Source organism: Petaurus breviceps, unplaced genomic scaffold, assembly GCF_028583685.1.
Source record: "Petaurus breviceps papuanus isolate PSGF00001 unplaced genomic scaffold, PetGlider_PUasm1.0 174, whole genome shotgun sequence".
NCBI lineage: Eukaryota > Metazoa > Chordata > Mammalia > Diprotodontia > Petauridae > Petaurus > Petaurus breviceps.
In genome coordinates, this window is record NW_027185761.1 from 2,651,282 (window position 1) to 2,674,187 (window position 22,906).

The window sequence follows — 22,906 nt, forward strand, 5'->3', positions numbered from 1 at the left end:
TCTCTCTCTCTCTCTCTCTCTCTCTCTCTCTCTCTCTCTTTCTCTCTTCCTCTCTCTTTTTCCTGATTTGGCTGCTTAGGGACAGACAGGTAATGGAGAAGAAATTGAAAGGGAAAATACAGGGAAAATGTAAATGAAAGAAGTTATTATAACTGTTATAATGAAGTGCCTTTCATTTAAATATAAGAATGTAACGCTGAAATGAACTTGTGATCCTGAAATGCATTTTTAATGAGTTTCCTTTTTATTTTGCTGCTTCAGTGGCATATTTTAAAGACCCTTTGAAAAAAGCCACATTAAAAACCCCACCAAATGCCACAACACGCAAAATTGGATATTGGTTTATTCCAAAACTGCTGATCAGGAAGAGTGGCTCTTCAACACAAAATGTTGCAGTCACTTTATTTAAATGAGTTTGAATTTGCATTGTGATGTGCCATTCTGATTTAGGAAAAAAAAATTAGATTTTCAGATCAAATTGACCCAACCAGTGAAGCGTTAAGAAACTGGCAGGTTTAGTCTGAAAGCCTCATGTTCTATCAAACCTGCAGCCGGTAGAAGTCATGGAGCACCAGTGGGAAAACAACTTTTTCACTGAAATCTTTCTCTTGTTCCCGTGTTAGATTTTTGTTCTCACATATTTCTTCCTCTACCTCTTGCAGGAGAACGCCCTTTCCAGTGTAATCAGTGCGGTGCCTCTTTTACTCAGAAAGGCAACCTCCTCCGTCATATCAAGTTGCATTCTGGGGAGAAGCCCTTCAAATGTCATCTCTGTAACTATGCGTGCCGCAGGAGGGATGCCCTCACAGGTCACCTGAGGACTCATTCGGGTAGGTGGGCCCCGAGAAGATCAGCCTCCCCCTCTTGTTTCCTTCTGAGATGGCTGTGGACATCTTTGCTGCTACCACGTGTAGTGTGATGTAGTTCACAGGAAGGCAGGGGAGTCCTCAGGCACTAGCCTTAATGCAGTCTTCAATCCAAAGCTTCCAAGTCCATCTAAGTTCTTTTGTCAGAAGAGTTGCAGACTTTCTCTACTTCAGTTTTATTATCCCCTTCAATAATATATAGTGGAAGGCAGAGAAAGGACAGGTTTATTGGGAGTCCTGCCTTAGGTGACGCATTTCCCTCTTTTTCTCAGTCATTTTGATCGAAGAATTCAGTCAAGTGATATTTTGATTTGATCTTTACCTAGAAGGGCTATTGATGCCAGACATGTCAAATGGTTATTTCAGATAACATTGTCAGTCTTTTTTTTTAATGCCTTGACTAGAGTTGTATTTTCCAGTGTCAGCAGTGGGATATTTTGCTTTCCAGAGCTGGCTGATCAAGTCAATTTAGATTCTGATACCATTTGCTATTGGTTGAAACCAAGGGACAATACAGCCAGATTCCCTAGGACTGTGGTCTTAATGGTTCTCATACTTGAAACCAGTTAATCCTGGAATTAGAAAATTCCAATCAGAGCCACATAAGTGAGACGAGGCTCACCCCACCTTTTTTCCCCTAAGACTACAGTAGATTCCAGAGCTTCCATTTTCTTAACTGTTCCCCTGACAATTCTTTCAGGAGTTCTAGACAAATCTGCTTTTTTTTTTTCCTAGCTGTATAGAAACCCCATCAGTTCTTTTGCTACCTGAAAAATTGGCCACTAATAACTCAGATCTTCCTGTAGTTAAGTAGAGGATAAAATATTTCATTGAAACCTCTTTGATTTGATATTACAGAATGTGATTTTCAAAGTAAAGTTGTTTGTTTTTTCAAATCACTTTCAGTTAGTAGCATTCATTGAGCTTTCACAATAAGATCAACACTTATTATAAGTGCCTAGGAGGCCAGTGGGGGAAGGGAGAGATACCAAGGAATTGAATACACAGTCCCTGCCCTCAAGGAACTCATAGGTCATTCATTTCATCCATTCATTCCATAAATCTTTATTGAATACCTCAAATATGCAGGATAGCAATTCTGAGGTACACAAAGACCTAGGCTCTGCCCTCAAGGTGTTAGAGTCTAGTAGAATGTATAATAATAGATAGTCAGCTTCTTTTGTACTAGGGGTGAGTGGAATCACTTCTCTGTTTTCTCTAGTAGTGATGAGCAAACATGAAACTAATGAAATGGGTGACCTAAGAGCGTATCCAATAGCTTGGGGCCACTGGTGAAATACTTCATGAGCTTTTAAAATTTCCTTTATTGGACTACAAATCTGAGAAGTTGTTGTAGTCATTTCCCAAATAAATCTCATAAAGGTTTTTCGTTTTAGGCGATGATTATGATAGGGGTTTTCCTGAGAGAGAGCTGGATATGCAGACAACAAAGATGGGCCTGCATTGAAAAGAATGAAAAAAAAGAGAAGTGGGGTTGTAATACTATGAATGAAAGTTCTATCTCCATTCAGCAGTGCTATGTCACATGCTAGAAGCAAGGCATTTAACATCCATGACTGGTTCTTTACTAGTTAAACAGGCATAACTATTCTAGTCATCCACCTACTTAGGAGTGTTGTGAGGCTGGGTATTGTCTGATGCCTACATGAAATCTCCTTAAATAGAACGTCTAAGTGAAGGTGTTTAAAATTCTTGAAAGAAAGACATTTGCTAAATCCATGGTACTGTTACTGGGTATACTTATTAGGTAAACCAGTAACTGAAAAGAAGTGAAATGCGTTTTTCATTTTCCCGTTTGGTGAAGTAGACCTTGAGGACAGGGAAGCAGGGATCTCCAAGAGGAAAGTTGGATCCTTTTGCATCAGTTGGTGTGAATAGTGATAGTAACTTTCCCTTAAAACCAGGTTTCTAACTCCCTTCTCTTAGTATCTTAAGTCAATGAAATGATATTGTAAATGAACATCAGTGACAAGATGGAGAGAGAAATCAATCCCATATTTTACACATTTCTTACATAGTTATATATCTGTGAGACCACATTGTCTGTACCCATTAGAATAGGCTTTAAAATAATCATTTACTCTCTTGGCCAAGGAAGTTAACTAGTTATAATGAGTAGATAAGGATTCTTTTTTTAATCTACTGCTCACCTACATGCTAGTATTATAGTGCTGACTCTCAAAAAGTCAAGTCTACAATTTGGCAATAAGGATTTTTAAGTATTTGAAATAGCTACCAAGGATCCTTGTGAGTTGAGTGACTGCTAAAATTAGGATGTATGGCCTACCACCCTGCCCAGATCTTGATAATATGATGATGAATTCCAGATGTGCCTAATAGAATATAATAGAAACAAAGAAAAGATCATCTAGTCTTCTGAGAGTATACAATGAAAAGAATACTGAACTTGGGGGTCAAAAGACCTGGATTTAAATCATGCTCAATTCAGTAAACATTTATTAAACACCTTATATATGCAAGGCACAGTGCTGGGACACTTTCTAGCTGTCTCACCATGCATAAGTCTGAGCCTCAGTTCCTTCATTTGGAAATGGGGATAAGAAAGGCTTATGCAAAGAGAGTATTTTGTAAGCCTTAAAACAGTAGAGGAATGTGAGTTATTATTAGTCCAAGCCCTTTGTTTTACAGATGAAGAAAGTGGTAGAATGCATCTCTCATTCATCAGTCAAGATACACATAAAGGACAGTTATCTCTAGGATCATCAGTCACTGGCATGACAATACCCACATTGGTTAAAGACGTGACTTTCCATTCTAGCAGAAAATATTAGTGATTGTACTGAGAGGTTTAGCTATATTTATGAAGAGAGTGGGGCATTTATTGGAAACTCTTGTCACTGACTCATCACTGGCAGCTAGAAATGTTTGATTTTGACTAATAAGAAAGATCCAGGACTGGGAACTCTTTCTTTCCAACGTAAAGTGATGCTCGTTATATAACATAGAATCTGAGAGAGGGGGACTATTGGCATAACAACTGCCCCAGACAGTATTCCAGCCTCACGGCTGCTAATTTTACTTGAGGCACAACAATATCTTGCCCCAATCGTGACTAATTACTTAAAGTAATCAGACATGACAGGCAATGGAGCTGTGTGCTGCTGTGACACACCTTAGCTTTTATAGTTTAGAGACTAAGCTAGATGAAGTGTCAGAGTGACAACACCAGAATGTATCCAGCTCTGACAACGCATCTGATGTCCTAAAATATTACTGGTACCTGGCTCCAAGGGACACGGTGATTTCTGCTGTTTTCCAGCTTTCCATGCTTAGGTTTATTAAAGCTAGGTGAATCCTTGGGTCTTGATCAATCAAAATGGTGGTAATGTAAGTAGAGAATATTTTTTCTAGTCTTTACATAAGCTTAAGATGACTACAGTGGGATACCACGGGGAAAAGAGTACTGGATCAGGAGTCAGGATACTGAGTTTTGAAGACCTCTTTGACACTGAGCAAGACACTCAACCTCTCTAACATTCCATTTCTTCATCTGTAAAATGGAGATCATAGTGCCTCAGAGGCACTGTTGTTTTGAACATTTTCAAAGCCTTAATATGCCACATAAATGGGAGTTATTATTAACACAGCATCCCTTAATATACATTTCTCATGACTCCTCTAACCCTAATCTTTACAGTAAGCTGTTGGTTTTCACAATGAACAAATTTTCTCCTGCCCACCCTCTAAATTCCAGGGCCATACTTTAATTCTTTTTAAATGCTTAAATTAGCTGTTAACTGAGAAGGTAGCCAATGAGCATTTATTAGGTGCCTACTATGTGCCAGGAACTGTTTGAAGCACTGAAGTTGTGTTGAAGTTGGAGTGACAGAAGCCAAGTTCAAATCCTGGCTCTTTCCTCACTCCCTATTAGACCTGGGGCAAGTTATAACACCTCCTTAGGCCTCATAGGCCTCAGTTTCATCATCTATAAAATGAGGAGGTAGGACAAAGTGGTCTCTCAGGACCCTTCCAGCTTTAGATCTATAGTTGTGCCTAAAATCAGTTGACGGATCACTTGGGTTAAGGATCCCACTAAGCCAAAGACCTGGAGTTTCTTGTACCCCTATCAGCAGATCCCCTTTGTTTCTTCCATTTAAGGAATATCCCTAAAGATCAACTAAAAAATAAAATTAATTTTTAATTTTTTTAAAAGATCACATTCCATGAGGAGTTACTATATAAGACCACAAGGCAAGGATAACCCATCCATCCTTCCACTCCTAGCAAGCTGAAAAGCCCCATCCAAATTGCTGAGGCAAAGGTTCTTTTTCTGTCTGTAAGTTTGTTCCTTGCCCTCGGTCTCCTGAATTATGCCTGAGCTAAACTAAATTATTTACACAGGAATTGTGATATAGGGTGCATTTCAGGGAGGAGAGCAGGGAAGAACACTATCATAAACAGCTTACCTTCTGGAATGACATACCAGAAGACAAAGTGTTATCATGGGAAAGTAAATAGCTCTCTCTTTGCACCCTTTTAAACTACGAAAGCAGAGCATAAAGGGAGATCTGAAGTTCTATCCAGCATTTTGACAAGGGGTATTATTAAACAGCATACTGTACGTTACTTTTTTCAGATTCAATTCAGTAAGCATTTATTAAGAGTCTACCATGTCCCAGGCACTGTGCTGGGGACTTCAGATAAGAAAACAAACAAAAACAAATGATGCCTGTCTTCAAGGAGTTTATATCCTCAGATTTTATTGGAAAGAACATTGAACTTGGAGTCATGATGCCTGAGTTTAAATCCTGGCTATGCCAATTACTCCGTTGTAACATAGAGCCATTCACCCTGGACCTTAGGTTAGATGACCGAAAAGTATCTTTTTAGCTTCCAGATCTATGATCCTATGATACCAACTTAACTTCTTTTCTTCCATAATTAAATGCTCATGGTGTCAGATTTGGCCTCTATCACATAGCCAATAATAGAGCCGAGATTTTTTTTTTAACTCAGGGAGTAAGCTCAGCCTTTATGTTTTGGCATTACCTTAAGTTGTATCACTAAACAATCATGCTTTTGATGGTTTGATTCCTTATAACGTGCAATTAAGTACTATTAGGAGACCACAAAGGAGAATTCCAATATTTACATTGAATATTCACATGCTGTTTATCAAAGGTTACAGAAAGCCCCAAAGTTCCATTTCAGCAATAAAATTCCTTTTCTTTGAGGCTTTGTAGAATGAGACCTGGTTGTCATGTTTTCTGTTAGTATCATTTAAAATTCAGGAACAGCTAGTCTATTAGAACCTAGGTGTTTAAAAAAAATCACACAATTTTTTTAGGTTAAGTTAGGTCTATAGCATTTTGGAGGTAGAAAAGTACTTTTTTGGAATATAAAATACTCGCTTGAATAAAGTCATTCTTTGAGGTGGTCTGGAGGTAGCAGGTTACCAATACTTTGTCTCATGGAAAATTGTACTATCCATTTAATTCTCCTTATTTTCAGCACATCTGGCTATGGACCTTATCCAGAATGTAAACTCAGTCTTGAGCCCTGCTTCACAGACCTAACTGTGATTGATACATCGTTAAAACCTCTTCCACCCCTCACTCCCAACCTCCCAAATTCCTAGACAAATGATAAAGATTTCATCTTGAAAAGTTACATGGCCCATTAGGCCGCTTTTGGAAGAGGAAGTTAATTTTACAATTAGTGTGCTAAACAAGTACAGATAAAGATTAGGAGCTGAAGTTCTTGGCCACAGTGTAGGAACCACCGAAGTATTAAATCTGTTTAATAGAAGCATTTTGGCCAAATCGATATTGCCTTTTAAAGCTCTCAGAGTCGAATTCTGCTTTTTTTCTTTTCTTTTAAAAAAAATTTTTTTCCTAATGACTATATTGTGTGCATTTCCATTACACTCAAGGCAGACATTTAATTGGGGTCTCGAACTCAATTGTGTTTTCTGCAGTTGGTAAACCTCACAAATGTGGATATTGTGGCCGAAGCTATAAACAGAGAAGCTCTTTAGAGGAGCATAAAGAGCGTTGCCACAACTACTTACAAAGCATGGGCCTCCCAGACACTCTGTACCCAGGTAAGAGATCCAGGAACCCAGACCAATCCCACAAATGGCTCTCTCCCTGTCTAATGGAGCCAGGGCAAGTATGTCCCCATGGAAGTAAGTCACTTGGACAGTACACCTTTACACACGTTCCATCCCCATTCCTCAGGCAACATCTAAAGGGTTAGAGCATGGATCTTGTTGCTATGGTGACAGGAAGATGTTAGCTGGACCTGGAGTCAGGAAAACCTAGATTTTGAATCCTACCTTAGATACTTCCAAGCCTGAGTAAGTGACTTAACCCCTCTGAACCCCATCTGTAAAATGGGAATAATAGTCCCACGTACCTCTCACCAGAGGTGGAAAGGAGATAATACATGTAAAATCGCTGGCCATTATTATCAATATGACTTTATTCCACTGAGGGGGCAAATGTCAGGCTACAGTAATGGCCAGGCCTTACTCCCAGTATGTAGCAACACTGTCTGCTCTTGCACTTTGTTAAGGCTGTTGAAATCATAGCATAAAACTCTTTGGGGTGTCTTCTTTTTTTTCCTTTTCCTCTTTTTTTAACAGTGAGCCCTATAGATCTCAGGTTTATGCTTAGTGATTATTGGAGATATGTATATAATATACATATATAATAAAACATTATATTATGGTATATAATATATAGTATGTCCCTGGGCAACAGAGTACATGAGTCCTGACTGAAAGCCCATGTGTTAAAATAGGCACAACGGTGCAGTAGACAAGAGTTGCCAGGCCTGGAATCAGGAAGACCTGAGTTCAAATGTGGCCTCAGTCACTTGCTAGCTGGGTGACCTTGAGCACGTCATTTAACCTCTGTCTGACTCAGTTTCCTCATCTATAAAGTGGGAGTAATAAAAGTTACCTACCTCTCCAGGTTGTTATGTGATCACATAAGATAGTAATTGTAAAACAGTTAGTAGTGACTGGCACATAATAAGCACTATATAAATGTCAGTTATTATTATTATTAATTTTCAAAGGTTTGCAAGACAGAGCTTGTAGAAAAGGCTTCTCTGCCTCGGTTCAGAAAGAGAGCACAGTATCTGAAAGGAAGGGAAAGGGATGTGGGAGGGGTCACACTTAAGCTTTTCTCTCATTTGATTAGCTGGATGTTTTACGTATCTGTCTGATCTCTGAGCACTGATGCTACCTTTTCCTAATGCAGCTCTGGAGTAGGACGTGCATATCTTTCACATGTCATCAGATAATACAGAGTAGATAAACCTGGTAGTTACATGGGAAGAAGCTAGGTTAGGACACGCGATGGTGCCAGAAGCAGCAACCCCTTCTAATTTTGTTAAAGGCTTCAAAATTGAAAAACAGAAAAGGGGAGTCACTTTACTTGGCTTGATAGAGAAGATTGGTTAAAATCATTAGTCAACTCATGAGCTAATAATAAAGGGCATTACCATAGAGTTGCAATAATCAATCAGGATTTAAGTAGTACTTTAAGCTTTATAGCAACACTGTGAGGTAGACAGTATGATTCCTCTCATTTGACAGATAAGGAAGTTGAGACTCAGACACGGTAAATGACTTACCCAAAGTCATACATCCAGTAAGCATTGGAACAGGGATTCAAACCCATATTCCTCCTGTCTTCCAAGACTAGAGGGGGTTATGACAAGTATACTTAGAATGTGTAGGGGTCCCCAAAGTGATCATTTTTATATTCTGTTGGCAAAGAAAATGTCAGTATTTCCTAAGGAATGATTTCCCATAAAACATTATGACCATGTTTCTAGCCCCAGAGTATATGGAGATTACTTGCCATTATACTATGGCTCTTGGCTATCTTCAGTTTAGCCCTGAATTATATACTCCTTAATATTTAATTGATCCTTAAGGACACTGTAAAGGTTTTTAGGGCAGAGACCTTCTCATAGACCGCTCTGATATCCTTTATGATACCAGCTACAGGGCTAAATGTGTAGTAGACCCTCTGTAATTGAGTTCAGATTTGGCCTCAGATACTAGCTGTGTGTCCCTGGGCTCTGTTTGCCTCAATTTCTTCATATGTAAAATGGGGGTAAAAATAGCACTTAGTTCCCAGGGTTGTTGTGAAAACCAAGTGAGATAATAATTGTAAAGCCCTTAGCAGAGTGCTTGGCACAGAGTAAATGTTACATAAATGTGAGATGTTTATCATCATTATCATTATTTAATTCACTGGGCTTGAGTGTTAAGTCATTTACCCTAGTATTTTACTTCAGTCACCACTGGCCTAAATTACCCAGTTCGGGCAGGTTGGCCCCCTCATTTACTTCTAAATTAAGAATTTAATTTAATTTAAATTAAGCTTAGTTCTTGACTTATCAGGAAATCAGAGGCAGCTCTCTGGTGTATTGGATACAATATTTGCCTTAGAGTCAGGAATACCCAAGTTCAAATTCAGCCTCAGACACTATCTGTGCAACCTTGGGCAAGTCACTTAACCTCTGTTCCTTCAGTTCCCTCAACTATAAAATGGGAATAATAAAGGCATCTCCTTCCCAGAATTATAGTGACAATCAAAGGAGATACTCTGCAATGTGCTTTGCAAACCATAAAACACTTTTATAAATACAACAGGAGAGATGGCACAGAATTCATTTAGCTCCCTGGGATTTAGACAAAAGTGGTCCTTTGATAAGAATTTTGAACCATTCCAATAAAGAGCATAATTATGTCAAAGGTAGCTCACTGACTTGCTATGTGTTCTTGAGTAGTGACTTAAAGAATAACAGAGTTGGGGTGGGTAGGTGGCACAGTAAACAGAGCACCAGCCCTGGAGTCAGGAAGACCTGAGTTCAAATCGGGCCTCAGACACTTAACACTTACTAGCCATGTGACCTTGGGCAAGTTACTTAGCCCCAATTGCCCTGCCTTCCACCCTCAAAAAAAAATCACAGAGTTGAAAGGACATCAGAGCCCATCTAATCCAATGTATTCCTGTGCAGAAATCCCCTCTGTGACATCCCCACCGACATTCTGCCTCCACTTAGACATCCATCACTCTTGAGGCAGCCTCTTCCACTTGGACCTAGCTCTAATTGCTAAGATATAGCTTTCACCCACTGATCTTACTTCTACTCTTTGGGGACAGGCCAGAACAAATCTTAATTCTTCTTCTGCTTCATTCAAAAACTTAAAAAGGTATCACGTCCTTCCTAAGACTTACCTTCTGTGTAAACTTTCTCAGTTATTTCAAATGATCCTTGTAAAGGATGGTTTCCAATCTTCCTCCTGTCTTAATGACCTCTACTTTGTCTGCCTCTTCCGTATATGATGCTGCAATGATACCTGAGGTGTTATTCACTTTTCTTTTAATTACCACATTACAATCAACTAATATTAAGTTTGCAAATACACTAAAAAAAATAGCCTCATCTATATATGGTGCTACAATGCAGCTTAATGTGGTGTTTCCCTTTTTTTTAATTGCCACATCATACTCAACCATTATTGAGTTTATAGATACACTAAAAATCTCAGATCTCTTACACACAGACTATTATCCAGGCCAACAGTTCTCAAAGTGTGGACTGGGAACCCCTTTTACGGAGTGCATGAGGTCAAAACTAATTTTACAGTATTATTAAGATGTTTTACCTTTTAATGTGATAAATATTTATTGATATAATTCATATAAACCAAAATTCTTTGGGGTTGGTCCTCAGTAAATTTTAGGAATAGATCCAGCAGCAGTGAGGTGGTACAATAAATAGAGCATCAGCCCTGGAGTCAGGAGGACCTGAGTTCAAATATGGGTTCAGATACTTAACACTTATTAGCTGTGTAACCCTGGGCAAGTCACTTAACCCTGATTACCTTGCAAAAAAAATCCTATAGACACCAAAAATGTTTGAGAACCATTGGTCTAGGCATTCCTCCTCCAACCTCTACTTGTACAGTTGGTTTTGATTTTTTGAGCCCAAGTGAAGGACTTTACATTTGTCCCTATTAAATTCTATCTTTTTACATTACCCATCATTCTAGTCTGTCAGGATCTTTTGGTTCCCTACCAACTTCCCATAATTTCCAAACATGATAAGCAGGTTACTACTCATCCCTACATGCCAGTTGTTGATAAATATATATATATATATATATATATATATATTAACCAGCACAGATCCAAGTCCCCATGAGTATCCTCTCCAAATCTACATAATTCTGCTTTCTCTCCTTCATCTGTCCAACTTGTCCACAAGGAAATCACAAGCCATTGTCAAATTCTTTGTTAACATTTCCTTTATCTGCCAGTCTAGTAGATTAGTCTGACCTGTACTTGATGATTTGATCACAGGATCTAGAGTTTGAAGTTCAAGGACCCCTCAGGATCATCTAAGTCAGTCCTCTTAACCAGAGAGATCAAGTCAACCAATCAGCAAGCAAGCATTTATCAACTACTTATTATGTGCCAGGCACTAATGTTGAATTCTGGGAATACAAAGACCAAAGTGAAAGTCCATTTCTCCAAGTGACTCCCATTCCAATGTGGGAGAAAACATGCTCACATGTAATTATATACAGACTATGTACAAAACTAATGCAAGGTAATTTAGAGAGGATATGTAGTAGCAAATGGCGCGGTGGGTAGGGAAGGACCAGGAGCAGTCTCATAGCTCAGTCATACAGTTACTAGTAAAAGTAGAATAGCTAGAATTTGAGTCCATTAAGTCTTTTAGAATACAGATCTAAACTATACTGCCTCTGTTTCCCCCACCTTTAAAATAGTCATCTCCACTCTACGATTATATAATTTAATTTTTATATAATTATATAAACTTTACTGTTTATATAAAATGTATACATTTATACAAATTGTATAATTTAATTTAACTTGTATGTAATTTCTTATGATTTATTCAATTACATCACATAAACACTTGAAATTTTATGGAAAAGCAGCAATACTTTCTTAATTTCCTTCAGTGTTGGATAATGTCCTTAAATTAGTCAGTTTATGGAATTAATATTTTTATTGAGGATACTTTATGATCATAGTTTAAGCCAGAGGTTTTTAATGTTTTTTATGTCACAGACTTCTTTGGCAGTCTGGTAAAACCTATAAACCCCTCTGTTCTTAAATATTGTTGTTCAAAGGGAGCTAAGTGGCACAGTGGATAGAGCACTGGGCCTAACAGTCAGGAAGATCTGAGTTTAAATCCAGCCTCAGACACTTACCAGTTTTGTGACCCTGGGCAAGTCACTTAACCAATGCCTGCCTCAGTTTCCTCATCTGTAAAAATGAGGATAATAATAGCACCTTACTTCCCTGATTATTGTGAGGACAAAATGAGATAATATTTGTAAACACTTTGCACTATATAAATGTTATTTAGCTATCATCATCATCATTATTAAATGCATAAAATAAAATGAATAGAGTTAAAAAGGAAACAAATCAGATTAAAATAAAGATTTTTCTTTTTCCCAGCAAAGTTCAAAGATTCCCTGAAATCTATCCACATGAACCTGTGGACCCCAGGTTAATAAACTCTACTTTTAAATACTTCCTCTTAATGCTCACAATTGATTAACCATGTCTTTTTTTTTTCAATGCTGGAGAAAAACCATAAATTCCTATAAACAGGAGGAGGTCAATACTTAAGTAAATAATAACCCATTGGACTAATTCAGTTTAGTTTTCATGGCAATACTCTGAAAAATTAGAAAGGACTGTCATCTCTGAATGCCCTTTCGTTCACCAAAAGGCCATCACTAACCCACTGCACTCATTATTGAGATTTCCTGATGATTATGGAGTTCCTTTGAATCATACTAAGGAAGCAAGACTCAATTAAAAAAAAAAAACCTTCTGTCCACTACCCTGAACCTTTTACAGTTGAAACACATAGGAACATTTGATGCTTCATTTCCAAAGAAACTACATGTTTCTCTTTACTGGACTCCTGTCATTAGCACTAGCATATGTAGTTAGCACATGGGAGTCAGTGAAGTATATTAGGAAATACATTGATGTAGGATTCAGTACACCTGAGTTCTAGTCCCTTCTCTGGAGTAACACATTGGATAACATTGATTGTGTTAACCCTCTGACCCTGAGCACCTCCATCTGTACCATATAAATTATAAACCCTGCTCTATCCAAATTACAGGGTAATCGTGAGGATCTAATGTAAAAGATCTATGAAAAGTGAACTTCACCAAGTAAAAATGAAATAGGTTTCTAAAAGTTGACCACTACCATTATGAGCATTGACAGTCAGCTAGAGGCTTCTATTGAGTTATTCCAACTTTACTGAATTGTCTCAGCAGAACGGGCCCTTAAACTTATTGAGATCTGTGTTGCTGACCATTCTGATTTCCCTTGGCTTTAGTCATTAAAGAAGAAACCAACCATAGTGAAATGGCTGAAGATTTGTGCAAGATCGGATCCGAGAGATCCCTCGTGCTGGATAGACTAGCAAGTAACGTCGCCAAACGTAAGAGCTCTATGCCTCAGAAATTTGTGGGTAAGAGTTCAACGTTTGATGTCTCTTAAAAACCAAACATGCTAATGGGTGCTTTCAAACTTGCTTTATGCTAGGGGGTAAAGGAAGGAGGAAACTTAAAAAAAAAAAAAAGAAATCAGGTAAGCTGAATGTTTCTTCCCCTTTTTAGGCTCATTTGTAAACATTAGTTGGTGCTTAATAAATGTTTATTGACAGATGGACAGTTAAAAAGAAACACATCTGTTTTGTCTTAATTTTGTGTGCCTTCCATCTATGTTGTTGCCAGGGCCCCCTATAGACAGACTTTTGAGCAAGCCCCGCTGGTTCAGAGGACTGTGTAAATGGCTAGTGCTGGGCTTTGTGAATGAAATCAATAATAACCATAAGCCACATTTATACAGAACTTTACAGTTACATTGTATTTTATCATTTGACCCTTTGAAATAAGTACTAAAAGTGATCTCATTCCACTTGACAGATGAAGAAAGCGGGGCTCAGAGGTGTTCAGTGATGTGCCCAGTGTTTGTCTTCTGGCTCTAAGTTCAGTGCTCTCTAAATAACATTCAGAAACACAGTTGAAAAGAGGTGCTTCTTACTTCTTCGGCTTAAGCCTCAGAAACTGAAATCCAAGTGCCTTTAATAAATTAAAATCATTATCTGTTTCTTTAATGTGCATGTTGTGATTTTGCTATATAAATTGGTAGCAGAAATGCTCAGTATTCTTTAGGTCTTCACACCTAAAGGCATCATTACATAAAATTCCTCTACACCCTTCTCTGATAAATTTATGCTGGGAATATTGCCTTCAGATTCAAACCCATCATTATAATGTGTGTGTGTGTGTGTGTGTGTGTGTGTGTGTGTGTGTGTATTCCAGGAAATCTGAAGGAATTCCCAAAAAAAGCAATGGTCATGAGAATAAGTTGGGAAAAGAAGTCAATGGAGTAAGCATTCCCTTTCAGTGACAGAAAAGCCACCTCTTCTCAAGGCAGGCTTTTGGATCACTCATTAGGAAGTTTTTCTTTCCATTGAGCCAAACATTTCCTCTGCAACTTTCATCCATTACTCCTTGTTCTAAGAATTCTGAATTCTGAGCTCCTAGTTCTGAGTTAAAATGCATTCCGTTATGGCAAGAGCTGGTAAAATATTGTGAGCCTCACCAGTATGTTCACTATGATTTCAAAAACCTAATGAGAGAATAGTGACTACTCCATCTATAGATTCAGCTATACTACTCAGTGTTTACTTTAAGCTTATGTGAACAGAAGCACCACCCATTTTCTCTGTTTGTAAGATGGATATCTATCACTTAGTTTATAGAAGTCTTTAGACTTGATTAACTTTATCTGTAAGAATGATGACCTATTGAAACTTTTCTCCCATTAGATTCTAAAGATCTTTGGTTCAGCAGATAAGGGTGCATAATCATAAAGCAAGTAACTGCTAAATGAACCCCATTATCCCACGTTAATGACTACAATTGGATTAAAATGAATGCAAACTCAAGGCTGAATATGCAATTACAGATAAGAAAGGAGGATGGAATATGGCAGTCTTTATGGGACATTATAGTTTGAGAGAGAGTATACATGTTACCAATGGCTAATGACCACAACAGAGAAGTCCAATCAGCAAATTCATACAGCATGGTTCTATTTTTATATTTACACACATACTTCCATCTTATATACATGTATGTGTGCACCTGCACATATTTATATGCATGCATATATATACATATTATATATGTATGTATATGTGTGTATATATATATATAATCTCCTAAATTGGAAAATTAATACAATGATGTCAGATATCATTATCATATAAGAAAGAATTAAGTCCCTTGTGAAATGTAAGAGAAGCAACATTAAATCATATTTGTAGAATTTCAAACACTTTTTTTTATTAATAAAACTAATTGCTTTATTGAAATCACAACACCTCACTTAAAACAAATAGATTTTTAAAATAGTTTTTAGAACTGAAGTAAAATAGGTCCTAATTAATGACCATACCACTTCCATGTTACAGGCATTAGCCAACATTGGTTTTAAGCCCTGTCATACCTATAACATATAAAATAATAATATGCAACAAAGGAAATTGGTTTCACTTCTTTCTTAGTGAAATATCTCATCTGAAGAATTTGGAAACTAGCTTGTAAAAACAAAATTAGAACTAAACAATTGATATTTCTCTTCCTACTCTTTCGAGCTGTTCTTTCTCCCTCCCTGTATTCCTTTGGTTTTGTTTCTGCCTTCAACTACATGCTCCTCTGTTCACTGCTATTATTCAATTCAACAAACATTTGTTAAAGCACCTACTATTTGTGTTACTACATTTGGTAATGGGGATTGAATAATGTTGTAGGTAGTTATGTTCTTCTTTCAAGGCTCACCTCTTAGGCTTTTTCTTTCCAAGTCCCTCCTGGCTGAAATTAATCTCTCTCTCTCTCTCTCTCTCTCTCTCTCTCTCTCTCTCTCTCTCCCCCTCTCTGTCTCTCTCCCTCTCTCCCTCTCTCTCTTTCTGTCTCCTCTGATTTTCCTATACTATTCCCTATTTCATTCAGTGAAAATATATTCAGCATTTGATATATAGATATATATATATATATAGCACTGTGCTAGACATTGGAGATAAGACATACAAAAACAAGACAGTCCCTGACCTCAAGAACTTCTATAATCCACTGTAATTTTTCTTTTGTTTCATGGAAATCAAACTCGTATCATCCTTAATTTTCTACATATCATACCTCCCTTTTTAGTCTAAAAGTTCTTTAAGATAAGAAACTGGAGAGTTTCCCTCTTTGTATTTCCAACACCCTGTGAATCATAGGATCATAAATTTAGAGGTTGACAGAATTTCAGAGCCTGACTTTCTCCACTTTACAGAGGAAACTGAAATCGAGAGAAGCAATATGACTTTCCCAAGGTCATATAGGTTAGTAAGTAGCAGAGCCAGGTTTTGGACTCAGGCTCTGACTTCAAATCTAGTGCCCTTTCCATTGGACCATGTTGCCTAGCAGAAGACTTTATAAATACTAGGCACTTAAAAGAAGGTTTTTATTGTTGTCATCATCATCTTTCTGAAAGGAGATTAGAAATCTAGTTGGCTAAAAGGGAATTAGGAGAGGCGATTCTAATTAAAGGCCACCATCATTGTTATAATTTTGATAGTAATTGTCTCTAAAGCTCTTGATTATCACACATGAGTTAAACCATGACACAATGCTCTGAAGTGAGTCATTGTCTTTTCTATGTTAGTATGAGGAAACTAAGACAAACATGGTAGATGAGTTGTGTTCAACCATTTATTAAGTCAATGTCATAACCACAAATGGCATTTTTCATTCCCAAGGTCATACTCAAACCATCACTCTACTGTCAAATGTTATATTAACATCTCAAGAGTAAAACTTGGTCATTTTGCCAGTGGAGTCTCAGGGATATATTCTTTGTCTAAGACCATGGAGAGAAGATTATCACTGAAATTCAATATAATATCCTTAACTGATAGAATAAATCTTCAGCTGATCAAATTCAAAAAAATACAGAGGGGTGGCTAGGTGGCGCAGTGAGTAAGAGTGCTGGCCCCTGAGTCGGGAGGACCCAGCATCAGTTCCGGCCTCAGATACTTAACACCCACACAAAAAGAAAAACTGGCCATGTGACCATTGGCAAGTTACTTAACCCCAATTGCTTTAAAAAAAAATAGATATGTAGAATATGATGATGATTGTGATGAATAGGAACCAGACCTGTGATTGCATTAGTACAAGGAACTCCTAGGTGAGGAAACTCAATTTGACCAATGAAAGTCTTTCTGATCATCATCTACAGTATTGAGAGGTGAAGAGATTCATCCAGGGTTGCACAGCCAGTATGTGTCAGAGGCAGGACTCAAACCCAAGTCTTCCTGGCTTTGGGTTCGGCTCTCCATTACATAATGCTAACATTTTGTAGCACTTTAAAGTTCACAGAAATGTTTGCCTACATTATCTCATTGGTTATTTTTATTATGCTATTTTTAAAATAATTTGCATAGTCTGCCTGTCTTTTTTATTATTCCCCAGTATATTTTCCAATACACCAAAATTATTTAATTAAATCATTAACCATCATTTAATTAAACAACTAAAATTGTTTTCCTATTGATTATTTAATACAATCAATGTGCCTGACACATAATGATAGATGTTTGTTAATTGACTAATCTTGGTTCTCAATGAAAAATTAAATAAATGCTTGAGAAATTCAGGTCTCAACTGACTATTCCTATTTTAATTGCCAGGTGAGAAATGCTTGTCAGATCTCCCATATGATGCCAGCACCAATTATGAGAAGGAGAATGAAATGATGCAGACCCATGTCATGGATCAGGCCATCAACAATGCCATTAGCTACCTAGGGGCCGAATCATTGCGCCCATTGGTGCAGACGCCTCCGGGATCCGAGGTTGTACCCGTCATTAGTTCCATGTACCAGCTCCACAAGCCCCATGCCGATGGCCACCCACGCCCTAATCACACAGCTCAGGACAGCGCAGTGGAAAATCTGTTGCTGCTCTCTAAGGCTAAATCCATCTCCTCCGAAAGAGATGCCTCCCCAAGCAACAGCTGCCAAGACTCCACAGACACAGAGAGCAATAACGAGGAACGGAGTGGCCTCATTTACTTGACAAACCACATAAACCAACATACCAGAAATGGTTTGTCCATAAAAGAAGAGCATAGGCCCTATGATGTCCTGAGGGCAGCAACTGACAATTCCCAAGACGCTTTCAAAGTGATCAGCAACAATGGGGAGCCATTGAAGGTGTATAAATGTGAACACTGCAGGGTCCTCTTTTTGGACCATGTGATGTATACTATCCACATGGGTTGCCATGGCTTCCGTGATCCTTTTGAGTGCAACATGTGTGGCTATCACAGTCAGGACAGGTATGAATTCTCTTCTCACATAACACGAGGGGAGCACCGTTTCCACATGAGTTAAAAAACTCCCTTTTCTGCTAATGTAACCTTGAGTGCTCTATGCCTAGAGTTGCATGAACATCCACACATACGAAAAACAAAATAACAAACAGAAAAAGGCATCAGGAGAAAAAGGAATCGAATGCCTGTTTTCTTCCTTTCTACAGCATGTATTGGATGATTGTACAATTGCAACTCTTTTTTTTTCTTTTTTTTAAGAGAGCAGTGAAATTTTTATTGTTAGTTGCAGAGTTGAATTTTAGAGCATAAAAATTATTAGTTAATGTAACTAGGAGCTTTGTAGACTACTAGATCAGACTCCCCTCCTTCATCTTTTCCTTCTTGTAAGCATCCCTTCCCCCAAAAGCTAATTTCATAGAGAATCCATACAAAAAAAGACCAAGGGTTGGAAAAAAAAAAAGGAGTCCACCTCTCCTTGCAATCCTTTGCTAAGACTCAGATTCTCACATCAGGTGCTGAGAGCACAGGTAGATTCTGTGACTTTCCATGAATAAGTCTATACAGAAGAAGAGATTTGGCTATGTTAAATATAATAGGGGTAAAATGATGTCGAAAAGATTAGGACAGAATCAAAGGCACCTTTTCTGAGTTGTCTAGGTTAGAAGGATTGTAAGGACCCAGAATTCTTGTTTCCGAGGACTGATTTGTTTCCTTCTTGCTGTGTGTGAGTATGTTTGTGTGTATTTTAAGGAAAATGTTATTTGGAATCATTATCTGTATAGGAAAATATCCAGTTTGTTTAGAAAAGGCAATTCCAGAAGAAAAACCTAAGCTGACAATGAAGAAATGCCCAATTAGGAGAATCTTTCTTATATGGTCTATTTGATTTTGAAGACCTTTTCACAATGCCTGTAAGTCCTTCAAAGATATTGCCAAAACTTATCCCAGTCAGATGGGACCAAATATTCCTAGTGCATAGACACATTCAGACATTCATGGAATTTCTTTACAAGCACCAGAGGCTTTAATTTAAGCTACTGGTTCAGATACATGACCCAAATCATTTTTGCAACCCCACCCCCAGCAGAGAAATTCAAGTCCCTTTGAAATATTTTACTCTACCTGACATTGCATTGGTATTTTCGTTGATGAGGATTGCCATTTACCATTGCAAATGATCATCTCCTCTACAACTTATAGTCTTAAAAAGCTGCTTAGAGCACTGAGAAATTAAGGTACTTTTTCAGGATTGCATGGACAGTATGTGTCAAAGATGAGACTCAAAACCATATCTTCTTGGTTGCAGGGCCATACTCTATCTATTACACCACAGTTCCTCTCTAAATATTTACCTTCTGGAAAGCCAAAATTTTACACCAAACTTCTTCTTTAATTAACCTCTCCTACCATAAATATCTCCGCCTTTAAAATCTAATCACACATGCATATGAGCCCTCCCACCCCCATCCCTCTTTCTTTGTCTTAAATCCTTGTAACTGGAAAATTCATTCCTTTAGAATATGGTCCTACAACTTTGTCCATGAGTAAATGTGATTTATTATTCTTTTGTACCATTTCAGACATCAGAAGTTACTAGGAAGTAACATTGTTTACCATGTTATATGACTGAAATGGGAATACATGTTCTTAATATCACAAAAGGGGTATACAAAAATAGGTGTTAACAAAGTATGTCAGATTATCACTGATCTAATGGTTACATCCCAGAAGCAATAGTACTAAGATGGTTTGTGAAATATTTACTTTGGATAGGCAAGAAGTAAAGGCTTTCTTCATAGCAGTCAGGTGTATACCCTATTACCCTGTGAATCTGTATCATTGTTTAGTAAAAATGTTTTATTTTTAAGTATGCATCTGGAGAAACAAAGAATAACTCTCCACTACTACTGAGGCAAAGAAGGGCAAAAACATTCAAATATTTACATCTCTGATCCACATTAATAGAGTTCTTGGTTATTTCCAAAGTATTCGGGGGTGGGGAGGTGAGAAAGAATAATCACTCTTCTTTTCTCCAAGATTTTGAAGGTTTTTTAATTCCGCCACTCCACCTCAATATTCAGCCTTTGTCAGATACCAACAATAGACCATGTTCTGAGAATATGGTATGACTGATCTGATCTGGGATGTTGCTGGGTTTGTAGTGATTCTTTAAATATGGGATACCTTTACCATTGCTATAACTATTCCTATTCATGGGTCTTACTGATACACCCGTGAAATAGTATGGGCACAGGTGTTTCTTTGGCCCCCCTGATTTTCATATTTTCCAGGACAGGATTAACATTTGAAAACTGGAAATAAATAAAATGGAAATTTGACATGTACTGCAGAGAATACTTCAAAGCAGAGGAAAGAAGAGGCAAAACCTGTCTTTTCTTCTTATCTCACCACTTTTCCCTTTTTTTTATCCATTTGACAAATGGGAGATTGTTAGAATTCTACATAAAACTAAAAAAAAAAAAAGGATAGACCTTATTGAAAGTAAATGCTGACAGAGTGATACCCTGCTGAGAGCACAAGTTCAGGGCAATGTACTTTCATACTCTTTCATCCTTCCCATACAAAGAGTGAAGTCTGGTTTATGCAATTTGTTTTAACCAATGACATTCCAAACAACTGTACCCAGCACTGTATATAGCCACTCCTGAAGGAGTATTTTTCTGAAACTCTTATCCTACTTTCCTCTTGCCTTTTATAGCCAGTATAAACTTATATTTACACATCCTTTCTCTGTGATTTTATATTGTAACACCATTTTTCCCTTTCGACTATTGTAGATTTCATAAGGTGTCACCGTGTAATTAAATTATGTTTGATATGTGCACACATTCTGTATCAGAAGTTTTCTTCTCATTGGTAAAAGTAGAATTTTGCATGGTTTTACACTTTTCCTCTATGTGTCCCATTTTGTTTTATGTGATGACATGCCTATGTGGTATTTGGGGTACACTCATGTGAAAGAAGTGCACCTAGCTGTGTTCCCATTTGGGAGAGGGGAGGTTCCACACTCTCACATTGCACTTGAAATATGTATAGGCATTAAGAGGATTAAGAAAAACTTGTTGACCTTTTTCACAAATCAAAATTGTCATTTCACATACCTACCCGCTCCCATAGCTTCTGCCCTTAAAATCAAGACCTTTGTTTATCACTTAACCCTGTATTTTCCTCTTTTTTCATTGGCAAAGATAACATTTAAAAGAGTAGAACTGCCCTGCTCTTTTCGGAAGAGTTAAGATGATTAGAAACACAACCCATTATCAGTTATTTTCATTACTGTTTACTATCACTGGGGAAGTTCAGACCCTTTCTGACATCCAGGGCACACTGCAAATAAATGTCAGTTTTCTCTAAGTTAAAAGTCAGAACAATTGCAAACTAGAATCTGAAACTCTTCTACTTCGCACAAAGTTGTTTTATTTGGTTGGAGGGTTTTGTAACTTTTCTGATTTGGGTTGGGTTGGTTATCAAGTGTGGGTTACAACCATCAATCTATAAAATATTAAAGTAAGTGATGAAACAGACTTATCAACCAATGAAGAGGCAACATGACTTACAGTTCTTCACCCATCAGTTTCAGCAATATAAAAGGGTCAACAGTTCAAAATAATCCTAATTTTTCTTAGATGATGTAAAGTGTGATGCTTTTGTTCATGTTTTGTTCATTTTTTAAAATTATTTTTACTCATTATGAGCCAAAATTAGATGTATTTAAAATGTATAGGTATCAATAAAAGAAAGTGCATATGCTGGTTAAGAAAGAGCAGTTTGAAAATGTCTGACCAGATCTAAAATATACCGTATGCTTTTAGATGCTTTCTTGTACATTTTTTAATAATAGTTTGGGTGGACGTTGTTGAGGTTGTCCTCAACAATGGTGAAATCCAAGACCATCGGTGAGATCGAAGACCATTCAGATCCTGAAATATCTTTTTGGCCAATCTGTATAGAATTGTGAATGGGGTGGGGGGGTAGGATGGGGAGGGAAGCATGGATTTCCACCTATCCCTGATAGTGATTATGTTAATGATTTTCCATTTAACTGTGAATAAAAGAAAGGAAGATACAACTGCAAAAAAAAAAAAAATAGAATACCATTTTGTACCCATTTTAAAATTCTTCTGTAGTGTATAGTGTATTCTTCTATTCCGTCACAGATAAATGCAATGAATGCCTTCCTGCTTCTGTCAGACATGCATTTTGGCTCACAGTCTATCACAAGAGCTTTGCAAATGGTCCTGCAAAGCAGATAATGGACTTTCCTGCCATAAGTAGATAGCATGTGATATTGACATGAGGATGGCCCATTTTGTGATGACCTTCATAAAGTCGTTATCCAAGGTGTGACTATGTTAACAAGGCAAATATTTTTAGCCATATTGGGACTTAGAGAACCAAATGAGAGTTGTCCACTTAAGAGGCAACTCGCTTGTCCCAATGATGCTTTCGCTGTTGTGCAGTAGTCTTCTATAATGCCTGCTTTGAAAATACTCTCAGAACCTCAAAGGATCTAGAACTAGAAAGCAACTTACAGATATAGTTCAGCCTTTTTTTT

At 37.5% G+C, this 22,906-nt stretch overlaps 1 protein-coding gene across 18 annotated transcripts in view; it reads left to right on the forward strand.

Moving 5' to 3' along the window:
• The window catches only part of IKZF1 (IKAROS family zinc finger 1), a 135,343-nt gene extending 114,107 nt beyond the window's left edge, over positions 1–21,236 (forward strand). For 6 of the 18 annotated variants that reach the window (XM_069083694.1, XM_069083695.1, XM_069083701.1 and 3 more), the window contains 4 exons: positions 663–830; positions 6,826–6,951; positions 13,278–13,412; positions 17,688–21,236. In XM_069083694.1, coding sequence (XP_068939795.1) covers positions 663–830; positions 6,826–6,951; positions 13,278–13,412; positions 17,688–18,391 — 1,133 coding nt within the window. In that variant the 3' untranslated portion in view covers positions 18,392–21,236. The remainder of the gene's footprint in view (positions 1–662; positions 831–6,825; positions 6,952–13,277; positions 13,413–17,687) is intronic. The other 12 variants (XM_069083696.1, XM_069083685.1, XM_069083687.1 and 9 more) reach the window with 4 other exon arrangements.
• The last annotated feature ends 1,670 nt before the right edge of the window (positions 21,237–22,906 follow it).